This window comes from Brassica oleracea, chromosome C6 (genome assembly GCF_000695525.1).
Source record: "Brassica oleracea var. oleracea cultivar TO1000 chromosome C6, BOL, whole genome shotgun sequence".
Lineage (NCBI taxonomy): Eukaryota > Viridiplantae > Streptophyta > Magnoliopsida > Brassicales > Brassicaceae > Brassica > Brassica oleracea.
The window spans coordinates 29,996,811-30,016,272 of NC_027753.1; the positions used below are offsets into that span (position 1 = coordinate 29,996,811).

At 37.3% G+C, this 19,462-nt stretch overlaps 2 protein-coding genes and 1 non-coding gene across 3 annotated transcripts; 1 reads left to right on the forward strand and 2 right to left on the reverse strand.

The window, feature by feature from the left end:
• Positions 1 to 6,637: 6,637 nt before the first annotated feature.
• Positions 6,638 to 8,373, forward strand: LOC106296736 (PLASMODESMATA CALLOSE-BINDING PROTEIN 4-like). The gene is made up of 4 exons (XM_013732961.1): positions 6,638 to 6,817; positions 7,078 to 7,317; positions 7,411 to 7,438; positions 7,831 to 8,373. Exons 1-4 carry the CDS (start codon positions 6,766 to 6,768, stop codon positions 8,165 to 8,167), a joined length of 657 nt encoding a protein of 218 aa, XP_013588415.1. The 5' UTR covers positions 6,638 to 6,765; the 3' UTR covers positions 8,168 to 8,373.
• Positions 8,374 to 9,218: 845 nt separating this feature from the next.
• TRNAN-GUU lies at positions 9,219 to 9,292 on the reverse strand. Its single transcript has one exon. It is a non-coding gene; the product is annotated as a tRNA-Asn (tRNA).
• Positions 9,293 to 11,050: 1,758 nt separating this feature from the next.
• Positions 11,051 to 12,655, reverse strand: LOC106298364 (ninja-family protein AFP1-like). Its single transcript, XM_013734473.1, has 2 exons — positions 11,766 to 12,655; positions 11,051 to 11,539 (listed from the first exon to the last, which is right to left on the reverse strand). Exons 1-2 carry the CDS (start codon positions 12,442 to 12,444, stop codon positions 11,184 to 11,186), a joined length of 1,035 nt encoding a protein of 344 aa, XP_013589927.1. The 5' UTR covers positions 12,445 to 12,655; the 3' UTR covers positions 11,051 to 11,183.
• Positions 12,656 to 19,462: the final 6,807 nt, after the last annotated feature.

The following is a 19,462-nucleotide window of genomic DNA, read 5'->3' on the forward strand; positions in this document are numbered from 1 at the left end:
TAAACATAAGACACATTCAAAGTTTTCCCCAAATTTGTTTTCAAATCTACATACAAATTCGACCAAATAACAACCAAATAAAGGGAAACTAATCACTTACCACAAGGAACGAAGATGGAGCTTCGATTTCGACAAAGAAGAAAGAAGAAACGAAGCGATCTCGACTTTAGGGTTTCAGACAAGAGAGACAAAGAGATAGTTGAGACACAAACGAACAAGGAAGAACGAAGATGGATTTTCGAATTAGATGGAGAATGAACAAGGAAGAACGAAGATGGATACTCTAGGGTTTCAATCTCCGATTTCGCAATAGAGAGTGTCGCAAGGGGAAGGTTGGGGGAGAGACAGACCCGATGATTGAAAATTTTGGAGAAGAGAATGTTGAGTAATTCAAAACGACATCGTTTTGGTTAAGATGGGTTGGGTTTTAGGGTTTGTATTGTATGGGTCGGATCTTTCTGGTTGGATCTTGTAAATAACTAAATTATTTTAGGGCAATCCTGTCTTTAGCCACGTTTTCTATTTAAAAAAAATGAAAAAAAAATTATATTATAATAAAGTGATAAATGGGGTTTTTTTGGAGGGTAAAGGGCATATGGAGTTATGCTCCATCAGTTACTCATCAGTTTCATTCTTACACTTTTGTTCATTGAAGAAAATTTACGTATTTGCAAAAAGAAAAAAAAAAAGACTTACTTGCAAAGTGTGAAAACTTACCAGCCTGTTGTTTTGTATTTTTGGTTAATGATGTTTAAGAAAACAAATAAAAAAAAGAAAAGTGTTGGACAATGGTGATGTCTACAAACCGGGGCTTCCACCTCTGGTGGTAAAGGACTCACGACTGTGAGTTCCGCCACCCGTGTGAGAAGTGGTGCGCGATGGGGCGAGAGTTTTTGGGTCGGGTTGATCATAAGCGGGCCTTTGGGAGATATGGTGAAGCCCGAAAAGAGAAGACTTACGTGGGCGAGTTGTGTGGTGCGTCGCAGGAGATCACAATCCTTATAACAACCCAACGACATCGTCTCTATCTTCTTATCCTGAACAAAAAGAGAGATCGAGATCGATCGCCATTGTTGCACTCAAGAAAACCTCTGTAAACACTGAGATAGTGAATTACCAGGTCCCGATCCTGAAGGAGATGTACCTTGTCGTTTGACAGGGAACTCTAAAAGCTTTTTCGTCTCGTTACTCTGTTTTCTTTAGCTGTTACATTTAGCTTGCTTGTGTTTATGGAAGTCGCGAACCTATACACAAACGAGAGAGATCAAACAATCGAGAGAGATAGATTGAGAGGGAAAGATTCTTCTACAAGTGGTATCAGAGCTCGATCAGAGCTAGGGGTTAGGATCAAGAAGGAAGATCAAGTCAGCAAAGCATATAACAAGCTCGTTCTATAAGAAGAGGCGCATAGTTACAATCATCAGGATCAACATATCGAAAGGAAGTTTCTAGATCTGAGCTCTTTCACTCGTTACTGTATTAGTTGGATTGTTCGAAGATTCTTGTGTGGTTGTCGAGTGTGCTATGTGTTATCTGTAGGTAGCATCAAGCGGGGAGCTCGAATAATAGCAAGATGGATCCAACGCCAGGAAAGTTTCAGATTGAGCGGTTTAATGGGAAATGAGACTTTGGTTTGTGGAAATTCAAGATGATGGCACAGCTGGAGATTCAAGGGTTACTATCAGTATTACAGGAGGAAGCGGAATCTATTTCTAAGGGAGGAAAGTCAGAAGAAGGTGAAGATGTCAAGAAGGACTTAAAGAAGGCTGAAAGAGACCTTCGTGTGAGAAGCATGTTTAGTACATGCTTAAGCGATGTGATCTTGAGGAAGATCATGAATGAACCTTCTGCACTGGGAATGCGGAAGGCGCTGGAACGTGACTCTCAGACGAAGTCTTTGCTAAACCGAATATATCTCAAGAAGAAGTTCTCATGCTTTAAGATGGATGAGGACAAGGCAATGTAAGAGAACTTCGACTCCTTTCTGAAGCTAGTTGCTAATCTTGCTAGCATAAATATTGGCATCTCAGACAAAGATCAGGCGATACAACTTCTCTCAGGGCTCCCATCAGCATATGAGGCATTAGTTCACACGTTACAATATGGGACGGGGAGAGACACACTAACGGTAAACGAGGTTATGACTGCTGCTTACTCTAAAGAGGTGGAGTTAACGCAGAAAGGGTTAAACAACAAGGTAAAGTCATCAGAGGCCTTATACTCAGAATCCAGAGGTCGATCATCCACAAGGAGTGACACTGGAGGAGGCAAGCTGTGGGCAAGCAAGTACAAGGGGAGGCAAAGATCTAAATCACGAGGAAAGCCTACAGGAAAGCAAGACAAAACTTGCTGGGTCTGTGGAAGTGACGCTCACTGGAAAATGGATTGTCCATAGAGAAAGAAGGGATCTTTCAATGACAAGTCTAGTAGCTCGGCAAATGTGGCACAAAAGCTACCAGGTCCTATTGCACTAACAACAAGCCTGCTTGTGTCAAAAGATGAATGGGTGCTCGACTCAGGGTGCACGTTTCACATCACCCAAAGAAGGGAACTATTGACTGAGTTCAAGGAGTTCGAAGGGAACAAAGTCATGATGGAAAACAATACACATTGCAAGGTCCGTGGTATGGGGAAGATCACGATAGACAACGGCGGATGGAACCGTTGTAACATTGAACGACGTGAGATACATCCCAGAGATGGGGAGAAACCTGATCTCGTACGGCCAGCTAGAAAGCTTATGTTGCACCTATACAGGGAAGGACTATCATGTGGAGTTCTACAAAGGTGCTAAAAGGGTCTTGACTGGGAAGTATACAAATGGGTTGTATCACTTACAAGGAACAGCCAGACACGCAAATGCAAACGCAGCAAAGGAAGGTGTTGATCACACGAAGAGACGACACCAACGGCTGGCTCACATGAACATAAGGTCCATGGAGACTCTGGCCAGGAAGGGTTACCTCAAGAGAGAAGAAGTTAAGAGCCTTGGCTTCTGCGAGGCATGTGCTATGGGAAAATTTCATAAACAGAAATTTCCGAAGGGAACACACACAACCAAAGGAGTACTGAAGTATATTCATACAGATATTTGGGGATCACCTAACACAGTTTCGAGCTTATCAGGGGCTCACTATTTCCTAACTCTCACTGATGATTTTTCTAAAAAAGTTTGGATATATTTTCTGAAAACTAAAGAAGAGGTGTTCTGTTGTTTTGCAGAATGGAAACTCATGGTGGAAAATCAGACGGAGAAGAGAGTAAAATGCCTAAGGTCCGACAATAGACTGGAGTTCTGCAACCAGAAGATGGACAACTTGTGTGAAGAGTCTGGAATCAAGAGGCACAAGACATGCCCTTATACCCCCAAGCAGAATGACATCTCGTTAAGGATGAATCGCACGATCATGGACAAGGTCAGAGCAATGTTGATGGAGACTGGACTGGACGAAAGCTTCTGGGCTGAGGCATCATCAACGTCAGTCTATATAATCAACAGGTCACCAAATTCCTTCATTGGTTTTGAGATACCAGAGGAACGTTGGACTGGTACGAAGCCAGGATACAATAGTCACCTAAGGAGCTTTGGGTATTTAGCCTATGTGCACCAAGTGAAGGAAAAGACGAGTCCAAGAGCCACTAAAGGAGTGCTAGTTGGTTACAGACAAGGAACCAAAGGATACATGGTGTGGCTACTGAAGGAGCAGAGAGTGGTGATTAGCAAAGATGTCGTCTTTAACGAACAACAACTGTTTAAAGACATAAAGAAGGAGAAAGATCGATGTGTTACAACGAATGAACCAACAGTGGCATCTAAAGGAAAGAAGAAAGTAACATTCAGTTGTAACTTGGAGGATTTCTATGTTGGGTAAACCTCAAATGGAGGTGGAGCATTTGAAGGCGAACAAGCTCAAGATGCGCAGAATCAAGATAGCCAAGACTACACAGGAAATGAGTCAGAAGAGGCATCAAGCTCAGAGTCAGAAACTGAAGGCGCAGATAACATCGATTTGAACACGTATGTGTTAGCAAAGAACAGAGAACGAAGAACCATAAGACTGCCATCAAAGTTTGAGGATGCAGACTTCCTTGCTTATGCCCTTGCAAGTGCAGAAAATCTAGTTGAAGAGGAACCTAAGAGCTACAAGGAGGCGACTCAATGTAAGGAATGGAAATTGTGGAATGAGGCATCAGACGAAGAAATGCACTCATGAGAGAAGAATCACACATGGGATTACACCGTGAGACCAAAGAATCACAAGGTGATTGGGTGTAAGTGGTTGTACAAGTACAAACCAAGGAAACCAGGAGTGGAGAAGCCTAGACATAAGTCAAGATTAATAGCGAAGGGGTATGCTCGATGGAGGGTATTGACTACAATGAAGTGTTTGCACCAGTGGTGAAACACGTCTCGATCAGACTACTCTTGTCTGCAGTAGTTCAATATAACTTAGAGCTGGAACAACTAGACGTGAAGACAGCCTTTCTACACGAGGTGTTAAAGGAAATAGTGTATATGGAGCAACCAGAAGGATATGTGAAGGAAGGAAAGGAGGACCAAGTGTGTTTGCTTAGGAAGTCATTGTACGGGTTGAAGCAATCACCGAGAGAATGGAACTACAGATTTCACACCTTCATGGTCAAGCAAGGATACTTGAGAAGTGAGTATGATCCATGCGTATACTTGAAAGGATTGAGTGCGGAAGATATGGTGTATCTTCTGTTATATGTCGACGACATGCTAATTGCGTCTAAGAAGATAAGCACAATACAGAGGCTCAAGGATCAGCTAAGCTCGGAGTTTGAAATGATAGACTTAGGGACAGCTCGAAGAATTCTAGGGATGGACATCATTAGAGACCGCGCTAAAGAAACGCTACTACTGTCTCAGAATGAGTACCTCGCCAAGGCTCTAAGAACGTTTATCATGGAAGATTGTAAAGCGGTTAGTACACCGCTTGGATCACAGTTCAAGCTACATGCAGTTACTAAAGACCTATAGATAACTGAAGCTAAGGAGATGGAGAGTGTACCTTATTCAAGCGCAGTAGGAAGCTTGATGTACGCCATGGTAGGCTCCAGGCCAGACCTAGCGTATGCAGTGGGACTGGTGTGCCGGTACATGAGCAAACCTGCAAGGAGTCACTGGTCAGCAGTGAAATGGATCATGAGGTATATAAAGGGAGCGTTAATTTGAACTTAACATTCAAGTTAGGTGATGACTTCAAAATCAGAGGGTATTGTGACTCAGACTATGCGTCGAACCTAGACAGAAGCAGATCAATCACTGGCTATATCTACACGATTGGAGGAAACACTGAGAGCTGGAGTTCATCACTTCAGGAGGTTGTTGCCCTGTCAACAACAGAAGCATAGTATATGGCACTGTCAGATGCGATCAAAGAAGGCATTTGGTTGAAGGGTATCTGTGAAGAACTAAGACTAAACAGTGGTGAGTTTGAGGTCCATTGTGATTCACAAAGTGCGATCTACCTAGCAAAGACCTTTGTCTACAAAGCTAAGACAAAGCACATAGCAACTAAGTATAACTTCATCAGGAGGTGATAACAGATGGAGTGGTGAAAGTTCTAAAGATACACACATTGGTAAATCCGACAGATATGTTAACGAAGACTTTACCTAGAGAAAAGTTTGATGGTTGATTTGCGAAGCTGGGCATTAAAGAAGCCTGAGAAGCTTGAGAAGAGGTCATCTTTGGAACTAAAAAGATGACTGTTGAGGTAACTGATCTCAGAAGTCAGGAAGAACAGAGGGAGATGATTAAGGAATGGTTCAAAGTGAGGACAAATGAACCGGAGCTGAAGATACCAGGATCGGGATAAGAAAAAAAAAACAAGCAGGCGAGCTTGTCGGTGAATGAGACAGAGCTCGTCAAGGGGCTACCGGAGCTAGAGTTCCAACATCATCGGCATCGTCACACCCAGGTGGAGATTGTGAGAAGTGGTGTGCGATGGGCTGAGAGTCTTTGGGCCGGGTTTATCGTAAGCGGGCCTTTGGGAGATATGGTGAAGCCCAAAAGGAGAAGACTTACGTGGGCGAGTTGTGTGGTGCGTCGCAGGAGATCACAACCCTTATAACAACCCAACAGCATCGTCTCTATCTTCTTATCCTGAAACGAAAAGAGAGATCGAGATCGATCGCCATTGTTGTACTCAAGAAAACCTCTGTAAACACTGAGATAGTGAATTATCAGGTCCCGATCCTGAAGGAGATGTACCTCGTCGTTTGACAGAGAACTCTAAAAACTTTTTCGTCTTGTTATTCTGTTTTCTTTAGCTGTTGCGTTTAGCTTGTGTTTACGAAAGTCGTTAACCTATACACAAACGAGAGAGATCAAACAATCGAGAGAGATAAAGAGATAGATCGAGAGGGAAAGATTCTTCTACAATTCGGATTCGAATCCTGGTCACTGGGAAATTCATATGCGGAACCCCAGTGTCCGAGACCGAAGACCGTTGAAGGTGATCCACATGGTGATAAGCGCAAGCTAGGTCGTCCTTGGTCGTTTTGATCTCTAATCTGTACCACTTTGGTGGGACCAGGACACTCGGTTATGAAAAAAAAAAGTGGTGATGTATATTATATATAACACCACACCGCCACACTTGCCTTTATTGTCTAGAACTCTCCATCTCTCCCTCTTTCTCTCAAAGACACACTACCTCAAAAACAAGTTCTATCTGAGCCTTTTGTTCCTTTGTAATTCACTCTCAACCGCAAGAGATCTCTACAAATAACAAAGTCATGTCGGTACTACTTCCTTTGTGCCTGATTATCTCCATGATTGCCTATTCAAGTAAGACCTTAACATCCTTTTATTTTAACCATAATGTTCACTATATTCTCCTTGTGTCAGTTCTGAAAAGTATCTTTCTTTTTGCTCACTAAAAAATTTCAGAAATTTAGTATTAGATCTATCTGTTAAATCTTGTCTGGTAAAAGTAAAACCAACCCTTTGTTTCAATCTAAATCTTAGAGATGTGAAACGTTGAAATCTGGTTTGTTTTCTGGGTTTTAAGTTCTAATGTTCTTGATTTTATTTTTTGTTTGGGAAAGATGCGGCGTACTGTGTGTGCAAAGACGGGAACGAGCAAGTGCTTCAGAAGGCAATAGACTATGCATGTGGAGCAGGAGCTGACTGTACTCAGATCCAGCAAAACGGAGCCTGTTACCAGCCTAACACCGTCAAAGCCCACTGTGACGTCGCCGTCAACAGTTACTACCAAAAGAAAGCTTCCTCCGGCGCCACCTGTGACTTCAACGGCGCGGCCATCATCTCTACCTCCCCTCCCTCAAGTAATCCATCTTTTACATAACCCACTTCGCTTTTGGTATCAAATCTATTTTTTTGTTGTTGTAATGATTTACTCTGTTTTTTTTTAACTACAGCGGCGTCAAGCTGTTTGACTGGTTCCAGGTATGTTTTGTTTGTCTTTATTCATTCTTGTTCCTTGTCTTAAGATTTAGATTTTATAAAGAAACTGTGATTTATGTGTAGATAGATTTGGTACTCTGCTTCTTTACTACAGACTGAACCATTTTACTTTAATTTAAATTACTTTTTTTTTTTAATTCGATTTTTGTGGTGACACAATGATAGTGATTTAAACCAAACGAATAGACAAGGTATCATGATAAGAATGTATCATGTGTTCATTTCACCTTTACTAAAAATCAAAAAGCACATGAAAACACAGACAATCATTCACATGATCCAGATGTGTATTATCGGTTAAATCTTTTAATACGTCATTAGTTATCCTTTAATTGATCATCATTACTCATGTTTTTTTTCTCACTACTTTGCAGCTCTAGTGGGACCCCGTCCACTGGGACACCAACGACAGGGACCCCAAGCACTGGGACACCAACCAGTGGCTTCCCATCCACAGGTACTCCTTCCACCGGGACTCCCACAACCGGAATGCCTAACACCGGGACTCCTTCCACTTCCACTGGTATGCCAACTTCAGGCACGCCCACCAACGGGATGCCAACTTCATCTTCATCTTCTGTGTTCCCGGGCACTACTCTTGGACCGACCGGGAGCGGCGGGCTAGATCCAAGCGGTGGAGAAAAGATATCAGTCCGAACTAACTCGGTGTTCTTGTTACTAGCCGGTGCAGCTATTGTGCTTGTGGTTTAGAAAACATCATCTCAGGACACACGGTCTGGTTGTAATGGATGGACTGAGATTTTGCCAACGGCTTAGAACTGCTACGTCTTTTTTCCACTCTTTATCTTTTTGTTATTAGCTAGTAATTTTGGGATTTCACCAAGAGCTTTTTTTTTATTTTTGTAAATCCGGAGGATGAGTTGCTCTTTTCTATTATATTTATCTTTTTTTTCTTTGAATCTTTCATCTTTTAATACGCACCCTCCGCTATCAACTTGGCATATAAATTGCTGGTTACAACTTACAAATGACTAAAGAATGTGTAACTTTGTCATTTAGGACTTGAATTATAAACAACAAGAGATGTAAAGTGTTAACGTAATGATTGCGGCTATTAGGTTTTCATAAAGAATATGGAGACTAGTTTATCCTAATCCTATATTAAAAATGGGAGTTGAATACTTCAGAATCTTCCGGATTCTTTTGCTTGAAAGTTGGTGTTTATGGAGACGAGTTGGGGAATCGGGTGCGGCTAGTAGTGGCCAAAGAATCTGATACAAATCTCTTTCCATCCCCTCAATTTCAAGATGATTCTTAAAGCTACTTTTGATTATTAGCAACAGAATATCATGCATGCATCTCTTTTTTTTCTATCTCTAGTCTGTGTGTTACACCTTCCTCAGTCAGGCTCAACTCATATAGACAAACGTTTTTTCTTAACGTCGTAACTTTAGGTGGTTTCTCAAGTTACATATCGTAACTTTTTATAACTTATTAGTGGTTTCTCAATTACTACTTGAAAAACATGTGAAAACTAAAAATGTATATATAAATCTACTAACCTACTAGGTTAAACCTAGTATGAACGACGCCTGCCATGTCTTAGTTAATCAAAGCTAAAACAAAATGTATGATAATTTTGAAAGAAAGGGTATAATACATCAAATAATGAATTTGCAAGAATCTTCCATTTAGTTGAATTGAGAAGAAGATATACTGTGGTCTTCTTGCTTGGATATGGCCTTATTTCTCATGCTTTTTGGGCTTTAAAGAGTGATTTCTTCAACAAAATAGAACAAAACGCTAGAAGGAGGAGTCGAACCTCCGACCTTGTGGTTAACAGCCACACGCTCTAACCAACTGAGCTATTCCAGCTTGTTTGGTTAAGTTATTGTTTGTATTACTTAAAACTCGGAACCAAATTCAATATGGCGTATGTGATCTCTCTCAAACCAGAGAATGAGAATGTTCGGAAAATTTACTCTTTCCTCAAACATTTTCTCTTCTCCTACAAACCAGCCACCCTCACACGGTCACTATCGCCGCCTCGAACCCCCCAAAACTAGAGGAAGTGAAAAGCAACAGAAGGCAGAGTCCAAAAGGTCTCATGAATGATTTGTTGTTTTCCTTTCTCTTCTTAAACTTCAGTTTAGATTACTTCCAACTCAGTTTTTTTTTTCCCTTCAGCTAAAGGGACTACAAGAATATAAAGAGAGAGTTTACACAAATGTACAGGTCTCTTGCTTATTGAAAACAGTTACCAAAAGAAAAAGAGACTAAAACAATTTGGTTTTCTGTTATTTTCAAGTCAGATGAAGCAGAGAAATAATATTTTTTTTTCCTCCAAGGTATAATAGTATAAGCTAATTAAACTGGTTTGTTACATGGATCAAACATTCCTGCATACCCAAACAAGAATTGAATAAACCCCAATACATATTTCAACGATAAGAAGGCCTAAACCAAAAGTTACACCTTCTCCACACCTCAAAAGACTAGGCAAAGGATCCCACTTTCTCACTATCAAACAGCCTCTGAAGCCATCCGGATGACCTGCAGCCACGTAGGATTGCCCAAAATGTGTTGAGGAGGCACTCTTGGCAATGAGATAAACTTCTTTGTTAGTCTCCTTCATTTCAAGCATGACTTTCCAGTTTGGGATAATTCCTCAAAATGTTAAGTAACCTTATAAGATGGCCACGCCTTTGGTCTTTCCAAAATATCCACAAGAACCGAATCTTCTATACCTAAGACTACCCTGTCTAGTCTATGCGCTACCAAACTTTCAACGGCCCATCTTATGGCTTGCATTTTTGCATCTTTTAAATTTAAGATACCTGAGAAAGATCTTCTGCTAAGCAGAGAAATAATATTACGCAACATAGGGGTTATTTTTGAAACAAATACTAAAAAAACAATTGGGCCTTGTTTCTTCTGACGTAAAAACGTCAAAACGACGCAGATACATGTCGACTTACTTAAAAACCCTGACAACGTTTTAGGATTGTAATCGTGGACCAATGAAAAGAAGGTAGGTCCTACACTTCAAACAAAGAAGCAGCCATGTGGACCAGTGGAGACCTCTCTTTCTCTCTATAAAACACTGACTTGGAGTGGGACCTACCCTCCTAAAGACAACGATAAAAAAAAAACTTGACAGAACCGACAATGCTGTTCATGGAAGCAACTCAAACTCTATCGGTCATGGACTCATGGTGGTTTCGGTTCGACATAACAAAGCCAAGGTGTCTTCAAAACATTGTGTTCTGTCAAAAGACAAGTTGGGAGGTTTCAAGGGGATCAACAGTCTTCAAGGGCATCCGAATCTCATTTTAATGGTTACCACGCAAGCGAAACAGAGATCTTATCTGATGTCACACACAACAGGGGTGGCTGGAACATTAAGTTATGTTGCTCCAGAATATGCAATGACTTGCCGTGTCTTGGAGCTGATATTGGATGAGCGAGATCTAGATCTTTCTTTCTCTTCTCACATTGTCATGTTGAGTCTTCAAGGCGATCTGGTTGAGGTTCTGCATTTAGCACTCAAAATTCACCGTCGATAAAGAAGAAAGTGTGTTTTCGTTTCTCCTCTTTATAAAGTAGTAAAAATAAAAATATAAAACTCTCAAATATTGGGAAATTACCAGATTCAGACAAAACATACATATGTTGTCATGATCTAAAACCTCTTAAAAACATCTTCTCTACACTCTGGTCTTAAAATAAAGGGATCAAATGAGGAGAGGGGGGTTAGGAAAGGGTTCTATAAGAGATTAGAAGGAGAAGAAGTGTTGACAACAATGTGCCTAAGAGGATGATCTACATGAGGACCACCAGCATGTTTAACGAAATCAGCAGGAGACAAGAAGTCACCATGGCAGACACACATGATCCTCACTTCTTCTCCATTGCCATATCTATAAAGAATCCCATCAACTCTCTTCCCGTTAGGTCCATCTCCCTTTGTGAACACACATGGCATCTCGTTTTTCCCTTTCCCTTGTGGTGGCTCTATCTTCATGTCCACTGAACTCAATCTTCTAAGCCGAGTGTTCGGCTTTGCTATCGCTTCCTGTTGTTGTTGTGTCGACGGTAAGCTTCTTGCTTCTTCACTAGATGCTGTAATGAATCAAAAACCAATACTGCTTCTTAGTAATATTGGTACCAAAAATAAGTGTTTAGTAAGTTTAAATCTATATAACTAACCAAATGGCTTTTCAGGTTCCGACAAGGTGAAAACTAACTTTGTGTTGTGTAATGATTTCAGATTGATGCATCCGTTTGCTTAGAACTCAAGTTTTAACAAAGTTTAAAGCTTTGTGTAATGATGATTAGAATAGTACACCTTGATGGGATTTGGTTTCCAACTCGGAGACACTTGAAGAGCTTCCGACACCACCGCCGCCGCCGCCTTGGGACTCAAGGGAGCCTTGTAGTGACTCATGACCAGCGCTATGTTGCCGTAAGAGTCCACCACTGTTAGCCGTCGCTGACCACCGTGGAAGTCCCGACGACGGTCTACCTCGCCGCCTCGAAGTGGTGGCGGCTTCTCCCGGATTATTATTAGCTTCGGTTGACTTGGTACTGTTTCCACCGCCGGTGCGAAGCTTCTCGCTTCTCCTTCTTTTGGCAGCCATTCTCCTAAGAGTCTGCATCTCTTTCCTTTTCCGCCACTCTTCCTCCGACTCCGCCGGCAACGAAGTCGTTCTCGTTAAGCCCGTGTGTCTCGGTCTCGCTACGGCTGTCTCCGCAGGCTTCGTCGTCTCCGGCTGATGAGCTTCCCGGAAAAGAGGCATCGTCACGACAACGGAGGAAGATCTCACGAGCTTATTGCTTTTGTCAACTCCGAATCTCCCGCCGAGAGACAACCCCAGATTCAACTCGATCTCTTCATCATCTTCTTCCTCGTGATCACCATCTTCACCTTCGGCTGAGTTAGAGATGAATCTCTGAAGCAGATCTCTTGGGAACACACAACTATTGCTTCTTGCAATTTCTCTACTTGTCTTGTTAGCTTCCGCCATGAAAGGAGAAAGAGGTGATGTAACAGTGGTCGGAGTAACAAAAGAAAGATTAGATTTTGATCAAATCCATATCCAATATATCTCCGAGAGAAAGAAAAGTTTCCAGGTTTGTCTTTAATTTGTTTCCCTAAATGAGTATTTTACATATTCAACGGATGAGACAGAGACAGAGAACACTGAATATTCAGTTCCATTTCACTTCATAATTACCTGTTTAGCTCAAAGTACCCCCGTTATAATTTCTTTTGTCTGTTTTCCGCTTAAGAGTATAAATCAATAAGAGTATCAAATATGAGAAAACTGCCGAATAAAACTCTGAATTTTTAAACAACTAAAACTATTTAAAATTTATTTAAATCTTTTTATTTGTTTAAATTATCTATTTTTCTATTTTTATTAATTTTTGTATTTATGATTGTAATTATAAATTAAAAATAATTTTATTTTCTTATAAATATTATTAATTATTTACATAATTATAGTTTAACCAATAATAAAATATAATATATAATATGAGTGACATTTGAAATAGTATTTCTTTAAACGTAAATATTAATAATGCAGTTTATCCAATAAAGGTTATATCTACTATTCACATACTTTTACACCTATGTATATTTATTTAAATAAAAAGAATATACTTTCTCCGTTCCTCGAAATAAATTTTTTTAGATTTTGTTCTTGTTCAACAAAGATAGATTTTTTATATTGTTAAGATACTTTGAGAATATTTGAATTGATTAAATTTCATTGGTGGAAAATTACTTGTAAATATATAATAAAATAAAAAAGTAAATTAAATTATTAATATTTATTAAATTTTTAATAAGGGGGCATGTTCTATAAAATTTTATTAAATTTTACTTTCAGAAAAGAGAGTATAAATGTTGGGCACGTAGAAGAAAAGAAAGCGACGAGAATAGCCAATGTCTGAAAAGGACAGAAGAGAGCAGAGAGAAAAAAGAGCCAAGTGTCGATCAGATGGCTCCTCGCGTTGACACGTTTTCGTATGGCTTGAGAGTTTTTAATCTTTAAATAAATTGTTTTTAATCTCTTTGTCCCCTTCCTTTTTGCCCTATTATTGATTGCTCTTTTTTCTAACGCAAAACTATTTTAAAAATTGTTTATTATTCTCTGGCTATTAACGTGTCGTCATTACCGCAAAAGATGGTGTATTCGACACGTGTCTTTACAAAAGTGTACCAGATACGTTTATATGTTAACTCAGAGTAAGAGGCTGGTGATTTTAGTACTGGGCATCAAATCTGAAAACTGAGATCCGAACCAAAATCCAATCTGAAATAAAAAAATATCCGAACAAATTTTTTAAGATAGTATAAAACATATCTGAAACTAATCCAAATAGATAACCCGAAAAATTCAAAACTAATAGTCGATATAAATATTTGAACTATATATAAATATTGCAAATACTCAATTATATTGATATGATAAATAAAAATAAATATTAAAATTTAAATAAATACCTTAAATACTCATTAGTTATAAATAATTAGTTCCTACATTTTTCGTGGAAATAACAAGTCTTTTTTGTTTGTGTTTCATGCTTGGTTCAAAATTTTAATGTTATTTTATTAATTTGATATATGCTGGATTAATTTCTATTCATTTTAAGTGTTTTTCTTTATGTTTGTTTTTAAATTTGTGTTTAAATTTTGTTTTTTACTTTGAATATATTTCAACCGAAATGATATAGTCCGAATCCAAACGATATATGGTTGCTTTAAGAGTTTTATAGTGTAATGTTTTTTTGATAACTGTGGTGTAATCCCAAATGTTTTTTAGGCCAAATGACTAACCAATATGAAGCCTGCATGATCTGTGTTTTTTTACCACTTAAGACGTTTCGGTTGGTCAAAGAAAATCAAATTCAGATTGGTATTCAAAGCTATGAACCTTTTACCATTAGAGTAAGACCACTTGGTTAATTTTATAGTACAATACAAATCTGAACCAAACCCGAAATACTATACGTATCAAGTATTATAATACAGTACCAGTACTTTTTTGTCGGTAATACTTCAGGAAATACAGTTGTAAACAAACTATAAGTCTGAAAAGAGTTTAAAGTTCGGTTACTGTTGGTGTAATGTGTTAAATCCAATTTCAGGTAAAAAGTTTATTTTTTTTTGTTGTTGTTGGAAAAGTGTTACGTTAACCAATTATAAATAAACACAAACTCATTCTCGCTTAATTATTGGTAGAAATCGTTCGAATCTTTATATCAACAATTTAGTTTTTTTTTTAGTCTATTAGTTGATGAGTTACGCTTTTTCAAATCTACAATGTATTTTAAAAGACAGAACACAAATTAAAGTTTTTTAGATTTTTCTATAATGAAGTAAAAAACCTAAAATGTATTTTATAAATAACAAAGATTTTTTTTGTTGGAATTAAGGCGGACATATTCTATATTTGGACATAGAAAATATTTTAAAATATGAATTATAACTTTTATAAAATGTATAAAATAAGTTAGAAAGTTTATTTTATCCTTGTAACAAGGGTTATAATAGATATTCTAAAATTTAGATCAACATATCCAAATTATTTTTGGATTTCAACTATTTATATCAAAATATGTAAAATATTCCTATAATATATATTTTTTTCATAATTTTCTAATATATATATAATTTTTAATAATTATTTTCGTTATTGTATGGATAATTATGCACAAAACTGGTCAATTAATGCAATGGTACGAAGGGAAAAAAACTTTCATTATAGTATATTTTGCCAATTTCTCCTATTTTTAACCATCAAATTTGTAACGTCTTGACCGTCCACGGCTAGTGGGTCCCATGCCCGTCGGCTCGTGGACCCCATTTCATACGACTAACACTGCATTAATTTTTTATAGGCTCGTTCGTTTTATTTACTGGTCACTTATAATTCTAATATTCCAGTTCAAGCACGCTTAATTTTAGATTTTTAAAGGATGTGTGTCTGAAAAGATAAGTGCAATTTGGTGAAATAGATAGTTAAATCAATTATTTTAAGTCTTTCCATATATACTAAAAATCAGGATGATACAATTCACCCACCTCACATAGTGCAACTCCTTGTTGTGCGCACCACGACAGGTCTCAAAACGCTTTTCAGACCAGAACCGAGATGGCTAACCAGCTCTGATACCGCTTGTAATGTTCCGACCATCCACGGCTAATGGCCTCTCACGCCCGCTCACTCTGCTAGTGGACCAGTTCCATGCGACAGACAATGCGTTAATTCAGAGGTCCATTTGTTTTGTTTACTGACCCTAGAATCATCATATGACATTTTCCGTGCTTTGGCGTCACTTGCACAATATCTTATTTTATAGGTCACCCATTGTTTTACTACTCCAGTTTAAGCGCGTTTAACTCTGGAATTCTAAACGGATGTGTATCCGAAAAATAATCACATATTAGTGATATAAGTAGTCAAATCAATTTTTTAAAGATTTTCCACTTATAATAGAAATCGGGATGTTATAAAAAAATATTTTTATGTGATAGTTGTTACCCAAAACATTAAATTCGTTTCCTACAAAAATATTTTATATAAAAACTATTTATAGTTTTGCATGTATTTTAAAGCAATCTCCTTTTTACAGCAAGCTAATTATTTTTTTTTTAAAACAAAAAAAAAGAATTTTATGACTATTTAAACAAATAAAACTATTATAATCTTTTCTAACCTCTGTTTCTTCCCCTCTGTAATCTTCTTGTTGTTTTCTTCAAATAAGTTGCTTGTGCAACAAATCTGTTAAAAACTTGAAAAGCCATTGATATGAATCTTAACATTTACAAAAAAAAGATATCATATATGAACATAATATAAGTTTTATCCTTTTTTGTCTGATGTAATTCTATCTTTTTGCTATGTTTTCTGATTTTTGTTTAGTTTTTGACTATGTTGTATTAGTCATTTTATGTTTTGGTAATACAACGTTTTAAGGGATTTTTTTTCCTGATTTGTTCTTAAAAATATCTTCGAAATGTATAATGCATGTGTTCAAATGTTACAATGCATGTTCTAACATCAGATTTCGAACTTCTATTCAGCTTTGACATATACCATGCTAAACTTTAGTTATTATGGCATTATAAGTCAACAATAAATGGATTAACCTTAACTCCAACTATCAATATACGATTCTTTATCCATCAACATAATATTCTAAGAACAAATGCGATTCCTCCTCTACCCTTAATCGTATGTGATCTTGATCGCATAACCAATACTATGTAGATTGGTCATGTTCGTTTTACCATCCAAATGAACCAGTTGGACAGAAATGAATGAGATTGTTGTTTGTTTACGCTTCAAAGTACAAATCATCACAATAGTTCAATTAGATGAGCTTTATAAACTTAGTTTTAATTTTTAAAACTAGCCGGCTCAACCAAATTGAACGATCTGAATGGAGATGACTCAGTCAAAAGGATATAATGTATGTTATACCCATGATATAATTCAAGAACTACAAATCTAAATCTAATATCATTTTTTTTGCCACTCACGAAAAATTGACAAAATCGCAAAAACGCATTTTCTCACCAAACCACAAAACACATTTTCCTGCCAAAACCTAAAAAATTCATTTTTCCACCAAAATCACAAAACAGATTGTCCCGCAAACCCCACGCACTTTCCCGCCAAAGCACATTTTTCTCTCACAATGCATTTTTTCGTCAAAACCACAAAAGCGCATTTTCCGCCAACTGCAAAACACATTTTTCTTGCCAAAAACATAAAACACATTTTTCCGCCAAAATCGTAAAAACAAATTTTCCCGCCAAAACTGCAAACACATTTTCTCGCCAAACCCGCAGAATAGATTTTTCCGCTAAAACCGGAAAAACGGATTTTTCCGCCAAAACTGCAAAACTACACTCTCAGCAAAACCGCAAAAATGTATTTTGACCAAAACAGCAAAAATGTATTTTCCCGCCAAAACCGCATTTTCCCGCCAAAGCCACAAAACACATTTTTCGACAAAATCGCAAATATGTATTTTCTTGCCAAACCCACAAAATGTATTTTCCCGCCAAAATCACAAACCGCATTTTCTCGCCAAAACCACAAAATGTATTTTTCGCCAAAATCGCAAAAAAATTATTTTTCACTCCAAAACTGCAAAAATATGTTTTCACGCTAAAACCACAAAACTGCATTTTTCCCGCCAAACCCGTAAGATTTATTTTTTCCACAAATCCACAAATTTATTTTTTTCCTCGTTAAAACCGCAAAATCAAATTTCTTGAATTAAATCCTGAATATGTATTTTCCGCTAAAACCGAAAAATTATATTTCCCAATAAACAATAGTTTAAAATGACTATCTTTAAGAAAATTAATAAAAATTAATATAGTGTAACAAAAATAAAATATGATTAAATCAAAACAATGATATTCCCTCCGTTTCAATATAATGTTTGTTTTGGAATTTTCACACACAAAGAAAACACGTAAATTTTTGATTATAAATGCATTAGTTTCCGTGATTAGCTATTTTCTATAATGTCTAACCAATCAATGTTCAGTGAACACAATTAATGTATTCAAAGTTCACAATTTATCATTATTACATGTATTGAAAATGTAAAATATGTATTCTTTAGAAATAATTTTTTTTTCTAAATCATAGATTATTTTGAAACGAAAGGGGTATATTAGTAATTTGTTTACTAAACTCTATCTAAAATAGAAATTTAGATAAAAATGAATATAAATCTATTTAGATGATCTAACGAGTGGATAAACGAACAATCTCAATAATATTCGGATAGATCATTCGAATGAATCATCTAGACGGAAATTACCTAGAGGAAACGAAGAGCCCTATCATAAATGTATTATCATAGTCCCCAAAGCGGCCAGCTCAGAAATATAGGAGACCAGTGACACTGTGACAGCTGAGCTAGAAATTTCTCCGGGTAACTACGAAAATGCCCTCAAAGTACTATCGCGGGAACGTGAAGCATGCCAGGCATCGGACAAGTAACACGTGCCCAAGTGGGTGTGAGATCTTCGCGTGTCAATTATCTAAAACCCAATACTTGTATTTTCTTCTTCATAGTAGAACGCGATTTTTTACGCTAGTGTTGATTCGGTAAATATGTGTACCGCTAATAGAAATTTGTCTAACCACATAACTTACGAGTAGTGTGTCTAACCACATAACTTACGAGTAGAGTGTCAATAGTACAAGCCAAAAAAAAATTCTGGCATTGAGATTAAAGTGGCTACATAATGCTCGCAACATACAAACAATTGCACAGAGTCTAGATCAAATCGTTAAACTTCGACTATTGGCAAGAGATGTCCATCATTTTCGGAGAATTTGATCAAGATTCTTTTTTAAAAAATTTTATTCATAGAAAACTCAATTTTTCAATCTGAAGATATGTTGATTTTCGTTGCCTCTACTTCCTTAATTTTCTTATTCTAAACACTTGGCACGACTATTAGACCACTATAGGAACAATTTGAAAATGAATATTTCGTGGAAAATAAGCTATGTTGGCAAATATTCAAAGGAAAAAGGGTAGGTAAGAAGAAGATTAAGAAGGGAATGGAATCAAATCTAGCAAAATCTTTGACGTGTTAAGGGTTTTGTAATCCAAACCTGAAGACTAGGGAGGTGTTACATTCGCATGATTGTTCTTCTCTTTATCAAGCAATGCGTTTACTTCTTTTTATAACCACTAACTTACTTTCAAATTACAGATGTGCATCATTCTTTGTTTCTTTACAAATTACAATAGTTGATTGACGCAACACTGGACTAGATATAAACCTCATCTTAAATGATTTATATTCTTAAAAGGATTGATTCGTAAAGGAACAAACCATAGGATATACTTCCACGTATTCACAAAGGGAAACTTTATTAAACCTAAAACTGATAATCTAATTTTATTTTAGTATTCTGATAGCTATAATAAGAAATGTGAATATTCGAATGAAAAATTTGGAATATAATCCATTAAAGTGGTTCTTCTCTGCAA